Source organism: Balaenoptera musculus, chromosome 4 (assembly GCF_009873245.2).
Source record: "Balaenoptera musculus isolate JJ_BM4_2016_0621 chromosome 4, mBalMus1.pri.v3, whole genome shotgun sequence".
Lineage (NCBI taxonomy): Eukaryota > Metazoa > Chordata > Mammalia > Artiodactyla > Balaenopteridae > Balaenoptera > Balaenoptera musculus.
In genome coordinates, this window is record NC_045788.1 from 24,305,075 (window position 1) to 24,320,524 (window position 15,450).

General features: G+C 37.3%; 1 protein-coding gene across 3 annotated transcripts in view; it reads right to left on the reverse strand.

Moving 5' to 3' along the window:
- The window catches only part of SLC9A9 (solute carrier family 9 member A9), a 541,542-nt gene that overhangs the window by 374,772 nt on the left and 151,320 nt on the right, over positions 1-15,450 (reverse strand). For all 3 annotated transcript variants that reach the window (XM_036851048.1, XM_036851049.1, XM_036851050.1), the window contains exon 5: positions 6,725-6,840. In XM_036851048.1, coding sequence (XP_036706943.1) covers positions 6,725-6,840 — 116 coding nt within the window. The remainder of the gene's footprint in view (positions 1-6,724; positions 6,841-15,450) is intronic.

A 15,450-nucleotide genomic window follows, 5' to 3' on the forward strand; every position in this document is an offset into this window, starting at 1 on the left:
TTGGGTCTCTTACTCTATTACCATTTTGTTGATTGTTTCTCTCCCCTCCCCCATCCTCCTATTTTTCCTTGTCTAAACACACCTGAAGATGGGCTGGTTCATCAATCAAGCCCTGCAAGTACTTCTCTCTTCCCATACCCTGCAGTTTATCATACATGGTCTCTTTGGGGGCTCTGCCTTTAGTTATCCACTCTTTCTGTTAAGGGATGCTGATGACATTTACATCATCAGCAAGATCTTCATCAGTGAGGAAAGGAGGAAATTAAATCAATCAAATAATATCTAAATCACCCGAACTGGAGGTAAACTGAAAATTGGCTGAAGAGAGTCTGAAATATGCATGAAGAATTAGATTTAAGTCTAAATATGTAACTGTAAAAGAAAAATATGAATAGTTAATAATACCTCGCTAAGATTTAGCTAAGGCTAAATGGGAAAGGATTAATTTAAAGAAGACCAAGAAAAATCAGACCTGGAGAGCATAGGTTCTCTTTCATAAATCAGTGAGTCACAATAATTTAGGCAATAAATGAATAATTGTGGGGTAAGATTAACTAGGTGTTTAAAGGTTGTTGAAGATCTTAAATTGCACCAATTTAGCAGAGAGTAGATTCAGTGTGTTTGAATGTAACAATTAGCTCCCAGAAGAAAAGGGAGCTTAAGTATTCCTGTTCATGTGTGGGTCTCTGCTATGTGAGATCTTCTCTAACATTTGCTGAGTTGGTGTTAGAACCCCCAAATATCTGCGTGGAGGGCTTTGGGTTCACTTTTAACTACTTTAAAACAAAAACTTGTTTTAAAATAAAATTTTTAAAAAAACCAAAAAAGCAGTCTCACAGAAATAAGCGCCAAATGTTGGAGCTGGAAAGGGCTCTAGTCGAAACATTTCATTTTACAGATGAAAAGTCAGTTTCTTCATCTGTAAAATGAAGGAGTTGGAAAAGATGAGATCGAATATCTTCCACTTTCAATAACCCATAAAATCTAGAGAGGCTAAGGGGTGCCCAAAGTTGTTCAGCTGGTCTGTGCCAGACTTGGAAAGTGGACTTGATTCCCAGGATTCTCCTTATGGCTGTGAGTCAATTCTGTATTTTAAAAAATTCAGTCAGCTCAGTTGTTTGATACAATGTAGATAAATAACCATCTTACTGAGCTAGATTTTTTTTTTCTATTTCAATCAGTTTTCCTGTGTCATGTAAACATAACCTCAGGATATCACTAGTCACAGAAGGAGCAAAGCTTGAACACAACACACTTGGAGCCGGCTGAATCACTCCATAAAATACAACAACTTGGCCATTAGCATTGGGACCAAGAAACAATGGATGCAATGTTTTTCAAAATGCAGATTTGTGCACAGGTGACCTAAAATGGGACCTGACCATGAAAAGCAAAGTATCCATATATGGCAGAAGAGAATAACTTGAACTAACTAGAAATCACTGATGGATTGAAAATAATTTACTTGAGGCCCCATTTCCGTGGATGCCAAGGGACTTCTGCTTTTCCCTGGGGTTGGGGGATGGTAGCATGAAATATTCCAGCAATGAACAGCAATGAACAGACCTAGTGGCCAGGTCTTCTCTAGGCCTGGAGATGGAATGGTCTATCCCTGTACACCACTCTGGGACTCTGATCTTCTAATCGACACCACGGGTTCTAAATCTGAGACATACTTTCATTTCATCTCTTCCAGGAAGCAGGTCAACATCATACATTAAAAAAGGCTTTTTCCTCCTCCATCCCATAAGCAAAATAAAACAGACAAAAATGTGCAAAAAATATTTGTAACTTATATTACAGACAAAGGGTTAATATCTCTAGTATATTAAGGGCTTCTAAAGCATGAAAAATAAAAGACCAACAACGCTACTGGAAAAGGGGCATCTTATAAACATTTGAGTTTCAGAAAAAAAAATGCATATGTTCCCTAAACATATGAACAAATGTTCAACCTTACTCATATTAAGAGAAATATTAAGTCAAGCCACAGAGAGATACAAATCCTCACTTATTGTATGGGCAAAAACCCAAAATTGTAACAGAATTCTGCATTGGCAAGGCTGTACAGAACAGATACTGTCATACGTTGCTGGTGTGAATGCAAAATGGTACAGACTTTATGGGGAGGAATTTGGCATCTAGGAAATTACAAATACCTCTTAACCTGTTTCTACAAATCTATCCCAAAGAAACAGGAGCAAAATGTGGGAAGCTATTAATTTTAAAGTTATTAACTGTAACACCATTAATAATTGCAAAAGACAAAAAAGAACCCAAATGTCCATTAACAGGCAACTGGTTGAATAAACTACGGAGTACTCTGCAGCTATAAAAGAAAATGAGAAAACTCTTTATATGTTGCTATGGATTACTCTTCAAAATACTGTTAATTAAAGAAGAGCAAGGTGATGAACCCTGTGTGCAGTAGTATATAGTCGAGCGTGTTCATGTTTGTTTGCTTAGATTTAAAAATAGAAGCGTACCAAATGTAAGGCCAGACACTATAAAACTCTTACAGGAAAACATAGGCAGAACACTCTATGACATAAATCACAGCAAGATCCTTTTTGACCCACCTCCTAGAGAAATGGAAATAAAAACAAAAATAAACAAATGGGACCTACTGAAACTTCAAAGCTTTTGCACAGCAAAGGAAACCATAAACAGACAAAAAGACAACCTTCAGAATGGGAGAAAATATTTGCAAACGAAGCAACTGACAAAGGATTAATCTCCAAAATATATAAGCAGCTCATGCAGCTCAGTATCAAAAAAATAAAGAACCCAATCCAAAAATGGGCAGAAGACCTAAACAGACTTTTCTCCAAAGAAGATATACAGGTTGCCAATAAACACATGAAAGGATGCTCAACATCACTAATCATTAGAGAAATGAAAATCAAAACTACAACGAGGTATCACCTCACACCAGTCAGAATGGCCATCATCAAAAAATCTACAAACTATAAATACTGGAGAGGGTGTGGAGAAAAGGGAACCCTTTTGCACTGTTGGTGGGAATGTAAATTGATACAGCCACTATGGAGAACAGTATGGAGGTTCCTTAAAAAATTAAAAATAGAACTACCATATGACCCAGCAATCCCACTGCTAGGCATATACCCTGAGAAAACCATAATTCAAAAAGAGACATGTACCACAATGTTAATTGCAGCACTATTTACAATAGCCAGGACGTGGAAGCAACCTAAGTGTCTATCGACAGGTGAATGGATAAAGAAGACGTGGAACGTATATACAATAGAATATTAACCATACAAAGAAGCGAAATTGAGTTATTTGTAGTGAGGTGGATGGACCTAGAGTCTGTCATACAGAGTGAAGTAAATCAGAAAGAGAAAAACAAATACCATGTGCTGACACATATATATGGAATCTAAAAAGAAAAAATGGTTCTGATGAACCTAGGGGCAGGACAGGAATAAAGATGCAGACGTAGAGAATGGACTTGAGGACACGGGGAGGGGAGGGGTAAGCTGGGATGAGGTGAGAGAGTGGCATTGACATATATACACTACCAAATGTAAAATAGATAGCTAGTGGGAAGCAGCCGCATAGCACAGGGAGGTCAGCTTGATGCTTTGTGACCACCTAGAGGGGTGGGATAGGGAGGGTGGGAGTCAGACGGAAGAGGGAAGGGATATGGGGATATATGTATACGTATAGCTGATTAACTTTGTTATACAGCAGAAACTAACACAACATTGTAAAGCAGTTATACTCCAATAAAGATGTTAAAAAAATAAAAATAGAAGCGTAAACTAAAAACCAACCAAAATGGTTGAAAAATTAGGATAGAGAGGACAGGTCTAGAAGCTAGATTTCTCTTCTTTTGTCCTATGGTTTTCATTTTGCAATTCTGTAGATATTTAATCTAATTTTAAAACAAAAATTAAAAGCAAAATGAAACGAACATTATTGTATAATTGACTTGTGGCTTACCCACACAGAGGATTATTTCAAGAGCTCTTAAAACAGAGTAATTTTTAACTGTTTATCCTAGTGGCGTATACACAAAGGTTAAAAAGAACCACAATGAAATCTAAGCAGTTTTCAATAATCATATTTTTAGTAATAATATGTGTATTGTAAATTTGAAAATATATATATTTAAAGGAAGTAAGAAATTATATTAATGTAATAGAAAGAAGAAAAGTAGGCAGAAGAAAAAGTTAAATGCAAAATAAATTCAAAGCAGTTAAGTTAAATTTCTATAATCCTAAATTGGAAGTAACAATATTAATATGAATTTGTGATATTATTTCTCCTTCAAAACAAATAAAAATATGTAGAAACAATGACCAATACAATAGTAATGAAAACACCCAGTGCCCACATTTTGGTCTCTAAATAAATTTCCCTCTTAGAAAGAACCAAGTCTTCTTAGAGAAATGTCTGGTTCTAAGTCAGGGTACAGGAAACATACAAAATAAGGTTGGAACATTTAGTCCTGCTCCAAAAGAAGAAATCTATGAAAGACTATTGGGTTTGTGGCAAAAGGATATAGGAGAAACTTGAAGAGGCTCCCAGTTGTCAAAGATGGAATATTTAAAAAAAAAAAAAAAAAGATGGAATATTTTGATCAAAAAGTATAAATACAATAGTAGATTGAAACATATCAATTATGTTTAAATCCATGTGTTGATATGATACTTAAAAAAAGCCCCAAACTACCTCCTTGATCATGTGTGGGAGATGATAGCGAAACAACTCATTATTTTGAAAATTAGAACATTAGTAAATAAACAAAAAGAATAAATAATTTATCCTGATTTTTTGTTCAAATAATTATCACAGGGTACTCAAATAGTTGATCTGGAAAACTGCTTCTTTCAGGAGAGTACCAGCTAATACATGCAAAATGTAGGATAGAATTAGCATACCACTAGTTTGTAACCCCTAACAAATACTAGACTAAGCATAACCATCAACAGGTACTAAAGCCATTAGCTAAAATGGGGACGTCTAACATTAAGAGCTTCTCAAACTTTACTGTGCATATAAACCACTTGAGGATATTAAATTCTAGAATCTGATTCAGTAGTTCTGGAGTTGAGCCTGAGATTCTGCATTTAAAACAAGCTACCACATGGTGCCAATACTGCTGGTCAGAGGGCCATTCTAAGAAAGAGAAGAGCAGCCCCTAGTATACGGGAACTGGCCTGGTACTATCAGCTGGGCTTTGTTGTTCTCTTGTTGAGTGTAAACAATTTCACAGAAAACATCAGACAAATTTACTCTGTGACCATGATGGATCAAGACAAAAAACAAGCCTACCGTGTAATCACATCTAAACACAAAAAATGAACACTGTCCAAACCACAACATCCTTATCTTGGTTATTATAAGTGGCGCTGCTTCTTTACAAATTGTAGCCTTAGGCTCTATTCAGTCTTTCCTCCTGCTGGATAAGACTTACTAAAATGCCCAATCACTCATGCTTTCTGACAGCATCTAATCCAGAGCAAAGCTCCAATTCCTTAAGCCTTCCCTAAAATCACCAAGCATAAGCCCAAGTCCTATAACAAGTCCTTTCTAACACTGTCTGAGATGTCTCATAGCTCCTCTGGTGAGCATTCTCTTCATTACAACATGTAATAAACACATCTTGTTCAACTACAGGTGTGTTCTGGTGGTCTTTGGTGGAGTAGCAATTCAGTAGTGTGATGGATCAGGCTGACAGGTGAGTCACTAAACAATATGTGCTTCCTGATGTGATGCTATAGAGATTCATAGCAAGCAAGTAATCTTGCCAAAAAAGATGAATGCTGATCTGATTAAACCTCTAGATTTAACCATCAGTTTACAAGAAATACAGAAGCTAGAGGAACATTTTAAGCAACCATATTTAATTCAACCATGAGACAATTTGCCTTTTTTTCCAACAAATAAGTGAAAAGAAAAATAGAAGATGGAAGGGGAACATATAGATTAAAAGAAACTCAATAGTCATATCCATCAATTGTAATGTGTAGCCCTTATTTGGGTCCTAATTTATACAAATTACTACACAAACTAATAATGATAATGACAAAAAGACAATTGGGGCTATATGAACAGAGGCTAGCTCTCTGATAACATTAAAAAAGATTATTAATATTTTTAGGTTTCATAATGACAATGGTCATTTTTCAAAACATTTACAAATAAAATGATATGCTGTCTAGGATTTGCTTTAACATAATTCAGTCATAGCGAGAAGGAGTGTAGAAGGGTATACATAAAAACATTGGCCATATTTGATAATCATCATAATTAGATAATTTTAAGGGTATATGATGATTCTTTTTATTATTCTCCCTACGTTTAATATGTTTAAAACATTACATAGTAAACAATTTAAAAAATTATTTTTTACCATTTAATTCAATAGAGCATTTTTGAAAGAAGAAAGTTAAATAGAGAGAAATTAAGGACCACAGCTCAAAATGGCTACATATTCAACAGAAATAAACAGTAATGAATTTTAAAGAGTCTTTCCCATTACTGAAATTGCTTTCAGAACTATTTTTTGAGAGGTGTTAGAATATTCACCTGTTTCTTTTCTTTTTTTTTTTGTAATCACTAACAGATATGTCAACTGCAAGTGAAAAGGAATAAGGAATATTATTATGTAGACTCGGGTGATGGTCATTAGAGAAAAATTCAATTTAAATGTTTGACTCTTAGAAAGAAGGAAACATATTATTTGGGCAATTACCTGGATCTGTAGCAGACATCAGTGAACCAAAAAACAAACAGTCAGTGAAGTGAAAGTCTCCATTTTTCAGCTGGTCAGCATATACCATAGCCTTCACAAAGCCATACATAATTAACCTGTTGAAGAGAAAAATATGATCTTCAAACATCAACTTGAATCCTGTGTAAACCCATGCCATCATAGCTGACATTCTAATGGGCTTCCTGAATAAGCATGATGCACAAATTACCACTAGTCTGCCGATTTGTAGCCATGCTAGTTCTCAGTACACTGTACCAAATATCACAATTTATTCACCTGGCAAAAGGTAAAAGAACATTTTATAGTGTACTTCAGTGAAAACAAATCTCAAGGATATAAAAAATTATCTGTGAAATACGGCATAGCAAGTCATACCCACAAATATAGTGGCTGGGTTGACATCTGTAAATGGATTGCTTTTCAGTTTTACTGTTTTGTCTGCTAGCGTGTCTGAAAAGGGTTCAAATGTCAAGTCTGTCACTGTGATGAGAAGGATACTGGCCACTCACCAGGCACTCAGTCAACCAGTTACTTTACAATAGATGAGTCTCTACTACTGGTGGTGTCAGGACACTTCCACACCAGGTAGAGAATCACTGTTAGGTTTAGAGCACCTGTAACTTCAACACACAGTTGAAAATGAATCCTGAAACGGTTACATTTTGATCTTGCAAAGAAAGCTATTCTGTTCATGAGATTATGTTTACCAAACCCATGGAATGCAAATTATCTGTTTTGGTCATCATTTGCCACCCTATAGCTTCTAAATTGTATTTAATTATTTAATTGACTGATTTTTCTAAATCCTAGTGGAGGAAACACAAAAATTGGTGAACTGGACCACGGTAGAATCGCTAAAAGTGACTGTAAGAGTCCTTAGAAACCACTGACTCTCAGACCAATAGACTGTTGCTTAGATATTCACACATATTTAAATTAGTTTCTTGAAAAATGTTCTAGGGTTGTGAGCATGACTAAAAAGACGAGAAATCAGATATTCGAAATTTTAATGACAGTGAGAATGTAGATATTTCGAATTCTCTTATGAAAACTTTCTCTATGAGAGAATATTTCAGACACACCTGCATTTAATTCCAGTTTCTACCACTTACTAGTTATGTGACTTTAGGGCATTACTAAAACCTTCTGAAGTAGGGATAACAATTATGGTTAGTCTACAGAGTTGTTCTAAGGATTACCTGAGGTAATATAAATTTGGGTTTTGACACATAGTAAATTCTCAATGAGATTATTACTGCTAATAGTAATTATCAAAATAGGTAATATTCACTTTCTATATCTATTTCTTCACATGTTTTAACTCCTTTCATCCACACGTTGATCCTACAAGGTAGGTACTATTTGCATTTTACAGATGAGAAAACTGAACACTGTGTGATCAAGTAACTTGCTCAAGGTGACACAGCTATTAAATTGTGGAACCCAGACTTGAACTGAGGAATTTGACGCCAGATCCCGGGCTTTTACGTCCTACATCATATTGCCTACATGAACAGTTCTATATTGTACATTATATGTTATCTCATACAACATACTCTTAACTAGTCCATAAGGTGGTTGTTCTACGTAGGACAAAGGCACAGCAATGGAGTATCGCTAAGAACTTGGAAATACTACTACCCATGAGTTGAACTATTAAGACAACCAACATGGGTTCGAGCAGAAACCCAATATTGCTGTGAAGCGTGTGGATTCTAGCAGGGGAGGCTGAATCTTAACTAGGCTGCAAGTGTTAACATATCTGAGAAAGCCTGTGTCATGCGACACAGCAATGGTTTCTGGGAAGAGGCCTCAATCATGGCAGCTCACCTACACTTATCTTGGGGAGGGCATTCTGCTGGTTACCAGGGTGTGCAGCCTCTGGATAGGTTAAGAGTAGAGTCATTCAGCTTGTTTATTCAATAGATGTTTATTACTGAACCCCTACTATTGTCAGGCTCTGTGCTAGGTGTTTAAAATACATCAGTGAACAAGACAAAGATCCCTGTCCTTATGGAGCATGTCTTTTATAGCAAGGCAGATGGCAATAAATATAATCATAGATTTTAATTATATATGTTATCCACATCACCCTCTGAATTAGAATCTGCATGTCTGATGAACACTGAGACTTTCTGGACAGTCACAACATTACCAGGGAAATGCTCTCCGATAGTCATCCCTTCAGCCTCACCTGGTGTTAACCTGACTTCACCACAGTTCTTTCTCATTTGAGCTACACTTCCAATATGGAGCATGGACAGGCTCTGGAATCAGTATCAACTTTATGACCTATGACTATATTTCTGAATTCTCTACCCATTAGTTAATTTTACAAGTTAGGAATCTGAGGCTTAGAATTAAAATGACTTGCCCCATATTGCCCTACAGAAGCCATTAGATTGGGTAAGATAAAAAAATATATATGCATGCATATATATTACCCAGGCTTGGGAAGATTACTTGGAAACTAGAAGCCTCATATATATTTGATGAAAATAAAATTAAAGTCTTTATAAAAGCCAATTTGACAATTTATTTTAAAAGTATTAAATTTTTTGTATTCTGTAGCTTATTAAATGATTTTCTATGAATTTTTGCCAAGAAATTAATCTTAATACACACCAGAAGGTGAGTATTTAGATTATTTCAGATTATTACTATTCATGAGTGAAAAATTCAAAGCAATCTAAATGTCCAGTGAATAAATTACTGAACACACATATAATGAACTAATATGCAACTATTAATACTATATACAAGAGTGTATATTAGGCATAGAAAAGTAAATTGATAAAGCAAATTATAAAGTGGTAATATATAATAATTTCTAATTTTATAAAAATTGAATATATTTAAGCACACATATAAACAGAAAAAGATCAGAAGCACATAGCCTGGGATGTTAATAGTGGTTATAAAATGACATGTGACTATTTTCTTTTTTCCTATTCTGCATTTTTCAGTTCTTTCTAAATAACAGTCATAATAAAAAAAAACAATGTACATTAGTGAGTGCTATTATGTGACATGACATTCATTATGTCATTTAATCTTCATAATACTTGAGTTAGGTACTATAATTATTCCTTTTTACAAAGGTGAAAATTAGGATTCAGAGAGGTTAAGTAAGTTGCCTAAGGTCACAGAAGTTAGCTTGTGACAGAGCTGGATTTGAAACCAGGCAGTTGTATACCAAAACCTGCATACGCAACCACCATTCTATAAAGATTTGGAATTGTTTTGAAATCAAGAGAAACACATGTGCCTGTACACACACACACACAGGCACACACATACACACATACCCCTATACACAGTTTGTTCTTTTAAAAAAAGAAAGTAAAGGATTTGTTTACTCCAAATCAACCCCTGGACACAAAATAACTATAATTCCAATATCTTCCTTGAGATAATACCTTAAAAAGCGAGAAAAACAGAAAAAGCCCAGTGCAGTATGAGCTCAGTATGATCATTTTGTTATTATTACCAATAACAATGATCATTGTCACTGATAATTATAATGTCAATAATTAGTGTGTATCTATTATGTGCCAGGCACTTTTTTTTTTTAATAAATAGCTATTGTTATTGTTGCTACATTATTATAACTAACTAATTATAACTATATTAACTGGGAGGATAAAAAAATGAACCCATTAGCAACCACTACATTCTCACAGGGTGGTATGTTCTATCAGCACTTCACAGAAACTATTTCAGATGGCTCAGGATACAGGAAAGATGTGGTCTGATGGGGAGAGGGAAGCCAGTGAATTCCAGTGCATGCAATGCTATGAAGATGGCGGACCCAAGTGAGATGTCCTTCTGGGGTCAGCCTGTGCTTAGGGACAGCCCAGGTCACAGGGATGGACAGAAGCAGAACTGCCATATAAAAAGCAAAATTGCTGATAACACTGATTTCAACAAATACCCACTTAGTGCCATTCTTTAAAAAGCAGAAGTGCTTATGCTACAGAGGATACAAAGGTGCAAATCCATGACCCGCCTTCAAAGAGTAGAGTTTCACAGGATGGCAGTCATGTCACTTATAGAAGGCACTGGGTAAAAGAGAATTTGAAGAAATGTCCTACACAATGCTCCACATACTCACTTTACTGAGTGTTTGTGACACACGTACTGATTTTAAATTTCATGAGCTTGTTTCACACTATTAAAGCTCCACACCTAAAGGCATGTTGCAAAAATGTTTCAAAACAGAAAGTTCCAGAAGGCTCAATTGCTTGGATGATCTTTAAGTATGCCATCTTAGTCTCTCTCAGTATTTTTTTAAAAAGAATACATCTTTTTTAAAAATAGTCTTGATCAAGCTATGAATAGATCTACTGGAAAAAGCAGTTTTTTGAATTGCTAGAGATATGCAAGGGGAATTGCTGTCAGTTTGGAAACAGCTGTGTGGACCAGGCCTGTTAACTGTCAGAAGAGCCACATTCCTGCCTGTGAGAGCTTGTGAAACAGACCATTACGTGGACCTCACTCTGCAGTGGGAAAGCCCAGCACCAACAGGCTCTGGAAGCAAAACAAAGATTATAATCTGCACCTAAATTGCTGATTTCTATACTCAAACATTTCCTCTGGATAAGCATCTTTATTTATTTGTTCACATTTTATGGATAGTTTCAATCTCACAGTTTCTTTTTTTTTCTGGGGCATGCATTCAAGGGCAATACCCCACTAGAGAAGTCATAAATTCTTTTTCTTTACAGCTTTACTGAGATATAATTCAAATATAATATTGTGTCAGTTTAAGGTATACAATATGATGATTTGATATATGTATATATTGCAAAATGATTACCACAATAAGGTTAGTTAGCATATCCATCACCCCACAGTTGTATTTTTGTATGTGGCGAGAACTTTTAAGACCTACTCTCTTAGCAACTTTCAAATATACAAGAAAGCATTATTAACGATAGTCACCATGATATACATTACATCCCCAGTCATCTTATAACTGGAAGTTTGTACCCTTTGACCATCTTCACTCACTTCTCCCACCTCCCCCTTGCCCCCTGCCCCTGGCAGCCACCAATCTGCTCTCTGTTTCCATGAGAGAACTCATAATTTATTAATGTTGGGATGGATGGAATTGGGAAGGTCTTCTAGCCAAATTCATTCACTCATGCATTCATTAATTTGCTCATTAACTCATTCATTCAACAAATAAGTACCAACAAACATAATTCCTCCTCTCAGGGAGCTTATATTTTATTGGGGGAGCCAGATGTTTAATAGCTAATTTATAATTTATTATTTTAACAGTATTGTGGTTAAGTCCTATGGAGAGAAGTACAGATTGCACATGTGCACACTTCTATTAGCTGGGAACAATAAAGGGGGACTTTATTTAATAGGAAAGATTACAGGTTCAACTTGAGAAATGTTGAGATTGAGGAACTGGTGAGCCTATTGGGTATTCAGAGTTGGGTGTGAATGAAAGTGTGAAGAGAACATAAAGTGGAAGAGGGCCCACGACTGAGGCCTGGGAACTCCAGCATTTGAAGATGAGGTAGAGATGATGCGGAAAAGAGGATACAAAGAATTGGTCAACAGAGACATGAGTGGAAATCTGGTAGAGTGCCACAAGAGTCAAGAGAAGAGTGTTTCAAGAAGGAGGGTATGGTACATAGGATTGAATGTGGCCAAGCGAGCCCTTTCATTTAGTGTCATTAGGAATGTGGGAGCTCAAGCGAGATTAGAATGGCTTGAAGAGCCCATGGAAAAAATGAGGAAATTGAGACAGGCAAACACCCATCCTTTTGGGAGGTTTGGCTATGAGGGAAATCAGGTCTGTCTCCAGAAGGGGCTTTAGGGTGAGACTTGAGCTGATCTTAAAGATGCGGGGAAGAAGCTGTGAAGAAGCTCACATCTCATGGGTGCTCACAAACAGGAGTTACAAAATAAGAATTCTGCTTTGTCAAGAGTAGCAGCATGAGATGGTGAGTCTGATTTTAGGTGAAACTATATGGGCCTTAAAGGGTCTGTAGGATCATTTGCTCCTACAGGTATCTAAGAAATGATTCTCCTCTTTTGTCACTGTTTCTCAGTTTGTGTGTGTGTATATATATATATATATATATATATATATATATATATATATACACACACACACATATGTTAATATATATATAAACTCATACATATATATGATAGTAAATTCTCTCTCTATATATATATTTATATATATAGTATTTAATATCATAAAAGCCTTTACTGAGGCCTATGAGAAATGCAAAGATAAGTCAGGCATGGTTTCCATCCTCAGGAGGGAGAGACAAGTCACCTACAAAAGCAGAATACGTGATAGAAAGTGTTATGTGTCCTAGGTGAGCTGCAGATCAAATGCACTGAGCTCACAGAGGAGAAGCAGCTCTCTTGGGGACTCAGGAAAGGCTTTGAGAGGAAGGTGGCATATTTGCTGAATCTGAAATATACATTCAAGTAAGGAGACTGCCAGCAATATCCCATCTATACGTGAGATGCCCAAACTACTGATTTTCTTCCCCTAGAATGCAAAACTGTTCCTACTGAAGGTGGTTTCTTCTTGGATCAATAAAAACACAATGGACAAAGAAATGAAACCTCTCCTTTAGCAATCCAGAAAACCATCTGCCATCTGCCACCACTGCAGAGATGGAGGGGAAAGGCTTGTCCTGACTGAACTGTGTCTCTAGTTATGGCCTTTATCTCAGCACCCAGAGTGGGCTGCTCGGCCCCAAGAAGCCCACGAAGCCCGTGGGCCCTGCTGTAGCTGAGTCAGGTGCTAAGATTTCATACACTAGATGACCCCTTGGCCCGTTCTAGTTTTCCCACCAGTCCCAAGACTTTGTTCCTTCTGTTTTAGTGAAAGCTGAGGAGAAGAGGAGGATGAGGGAGTCAACTGGGTGGCTTGTGGGCACGTTAAAGGAAAATGGGGGATCGGGTGAAGCCCCACTCAGCTTTGCTATGGTGACAAGTGAGCTCCTGCCCAGTTCCTCTATCAGATATCTTGTACCAGCAACTAGGAAGAGTGCAGACTGCCTGCCCTTAAACCTCTTTCCTCTGAAAGGGGTAGAGGGAGAGAGGATCAGAGGAAGGGAAAGGTTGTATCCAACTTTTCTGTCCCTAAGTGGAAAGAGGAGGCTGGTTAGGGAAGGGGGTGGGGGTAGGAGGAAGAGGAGAGATGAGGGGAGGGTTCATTGTCAGGGGCGTAAATGCGTGTGTCAGGGTTGGGAAATTCTATGCCAGAACATTTGACCGCTCAAAAATTTTGTTTGCGACAGCCATCAGCAAGACAACTGTACCCCCATGGCTTCTACTCTCCTACTTTCTTCTTGGCTGCCAACCCCATGGAACTTTAATTCTTTTCAAGGCGCTGAACTGTCATTGGGTAGGTGGCTCTCTGGCCCTGAGATTTTAAGGAATAAAAGTATTAGGAATAAAAATGGGGGAAGGAGGAAGGCAATGAACATATGAACATTTGAGTTCCTACTCTGTAGAGCTCCCATGTGAGTGCATTTTCTATATTTTTTAAATCTTCACATACACACACACACACACACACACACACACAGCACTTGGTCAGCCATCAGGAATCTTATATTACAGACAAGGAAATCCAGCTAAGGATAGAAATGAGATTTAAATATATGTTCCTTTCTACTTTTTAGTATTGGACACTGAGTAGAAAATTTAAGATATCTTTGCCTTGGCTTCCCAAATTTTAAAAGTCAATTACTATACTCTTTGTTTCTGAAAGAATGTTTTTGGCATGATACATAATGGGACCAGCTTTTTAAGGGTTAGGTATGCCTTGAAGACCTTGCTTTTCAGCATAAATTTGGCTGTAAGAGGGTTTGGAAAGCACCATACCTTCCATGATTTTCCCTTTAAGTCAGTTCTATATCAGGCTTCCTATGGGCCTAGAAGAAAACATGGTCACCATGTCTTTCCAAGAATGGAAAGGGTGCAGAGAGGAGGTTGTGATGAAATACACTGTTTTTTAACCATGGCTGGGGTCTGAGGCTTTGCAACCTTGGGATCCTTGGAACAAAGTTAAGTTGAGTCCATTTTTCCACATACTCTACTGCCTACTTTCCTGTCAACTTGTCACTTTCTTGGACCTCCCCAGAGGCCCTATAGCAACCTACATAGTTGCCTGCAGGGAAACAAGCTTCCCTCCTGTTAAGTGCTTCACAGTTCTTGGAGGAGATGTGATATAAATCCCAAGCATGAATATGGAATGGGCAGAAGTCACAATGTTGAAATGCGGTAAGAAGTTGAGATCTACTGAAAGGTGAACTACACACAGGTGAGAACTTGACCAGGCATCCTAATTGCGTGTCTACTCAGATCCACTTTCTGGGAGTACGCTGGCTCATCCAGGGGTGAAAGAGGATTGCTTTTGAGAAGACTGAGAGGAACAATGAAGGCAGTGTGGGAGTCAGTCACACTCACTAAAGGCATCAGGTACCCTAAATGACAACCTCCCTTGCAGAGTTTGTCAGCCTATGCCAGCAGCCAGGGATGCCTGGCCCTTAGAGTGCTCTGAGTCATCTCAGCTCTCTCTACAACCTGGGCACCTGCCTTCAGAAAACCATGCCTAATACTTACTGGATATAATCACTGCTCTCTTGCTGCCATTCCTCTTTCAACTTGTATCCCACTGTCCGCCCCTTGATGTGGTTACCAAATCTCTCTTC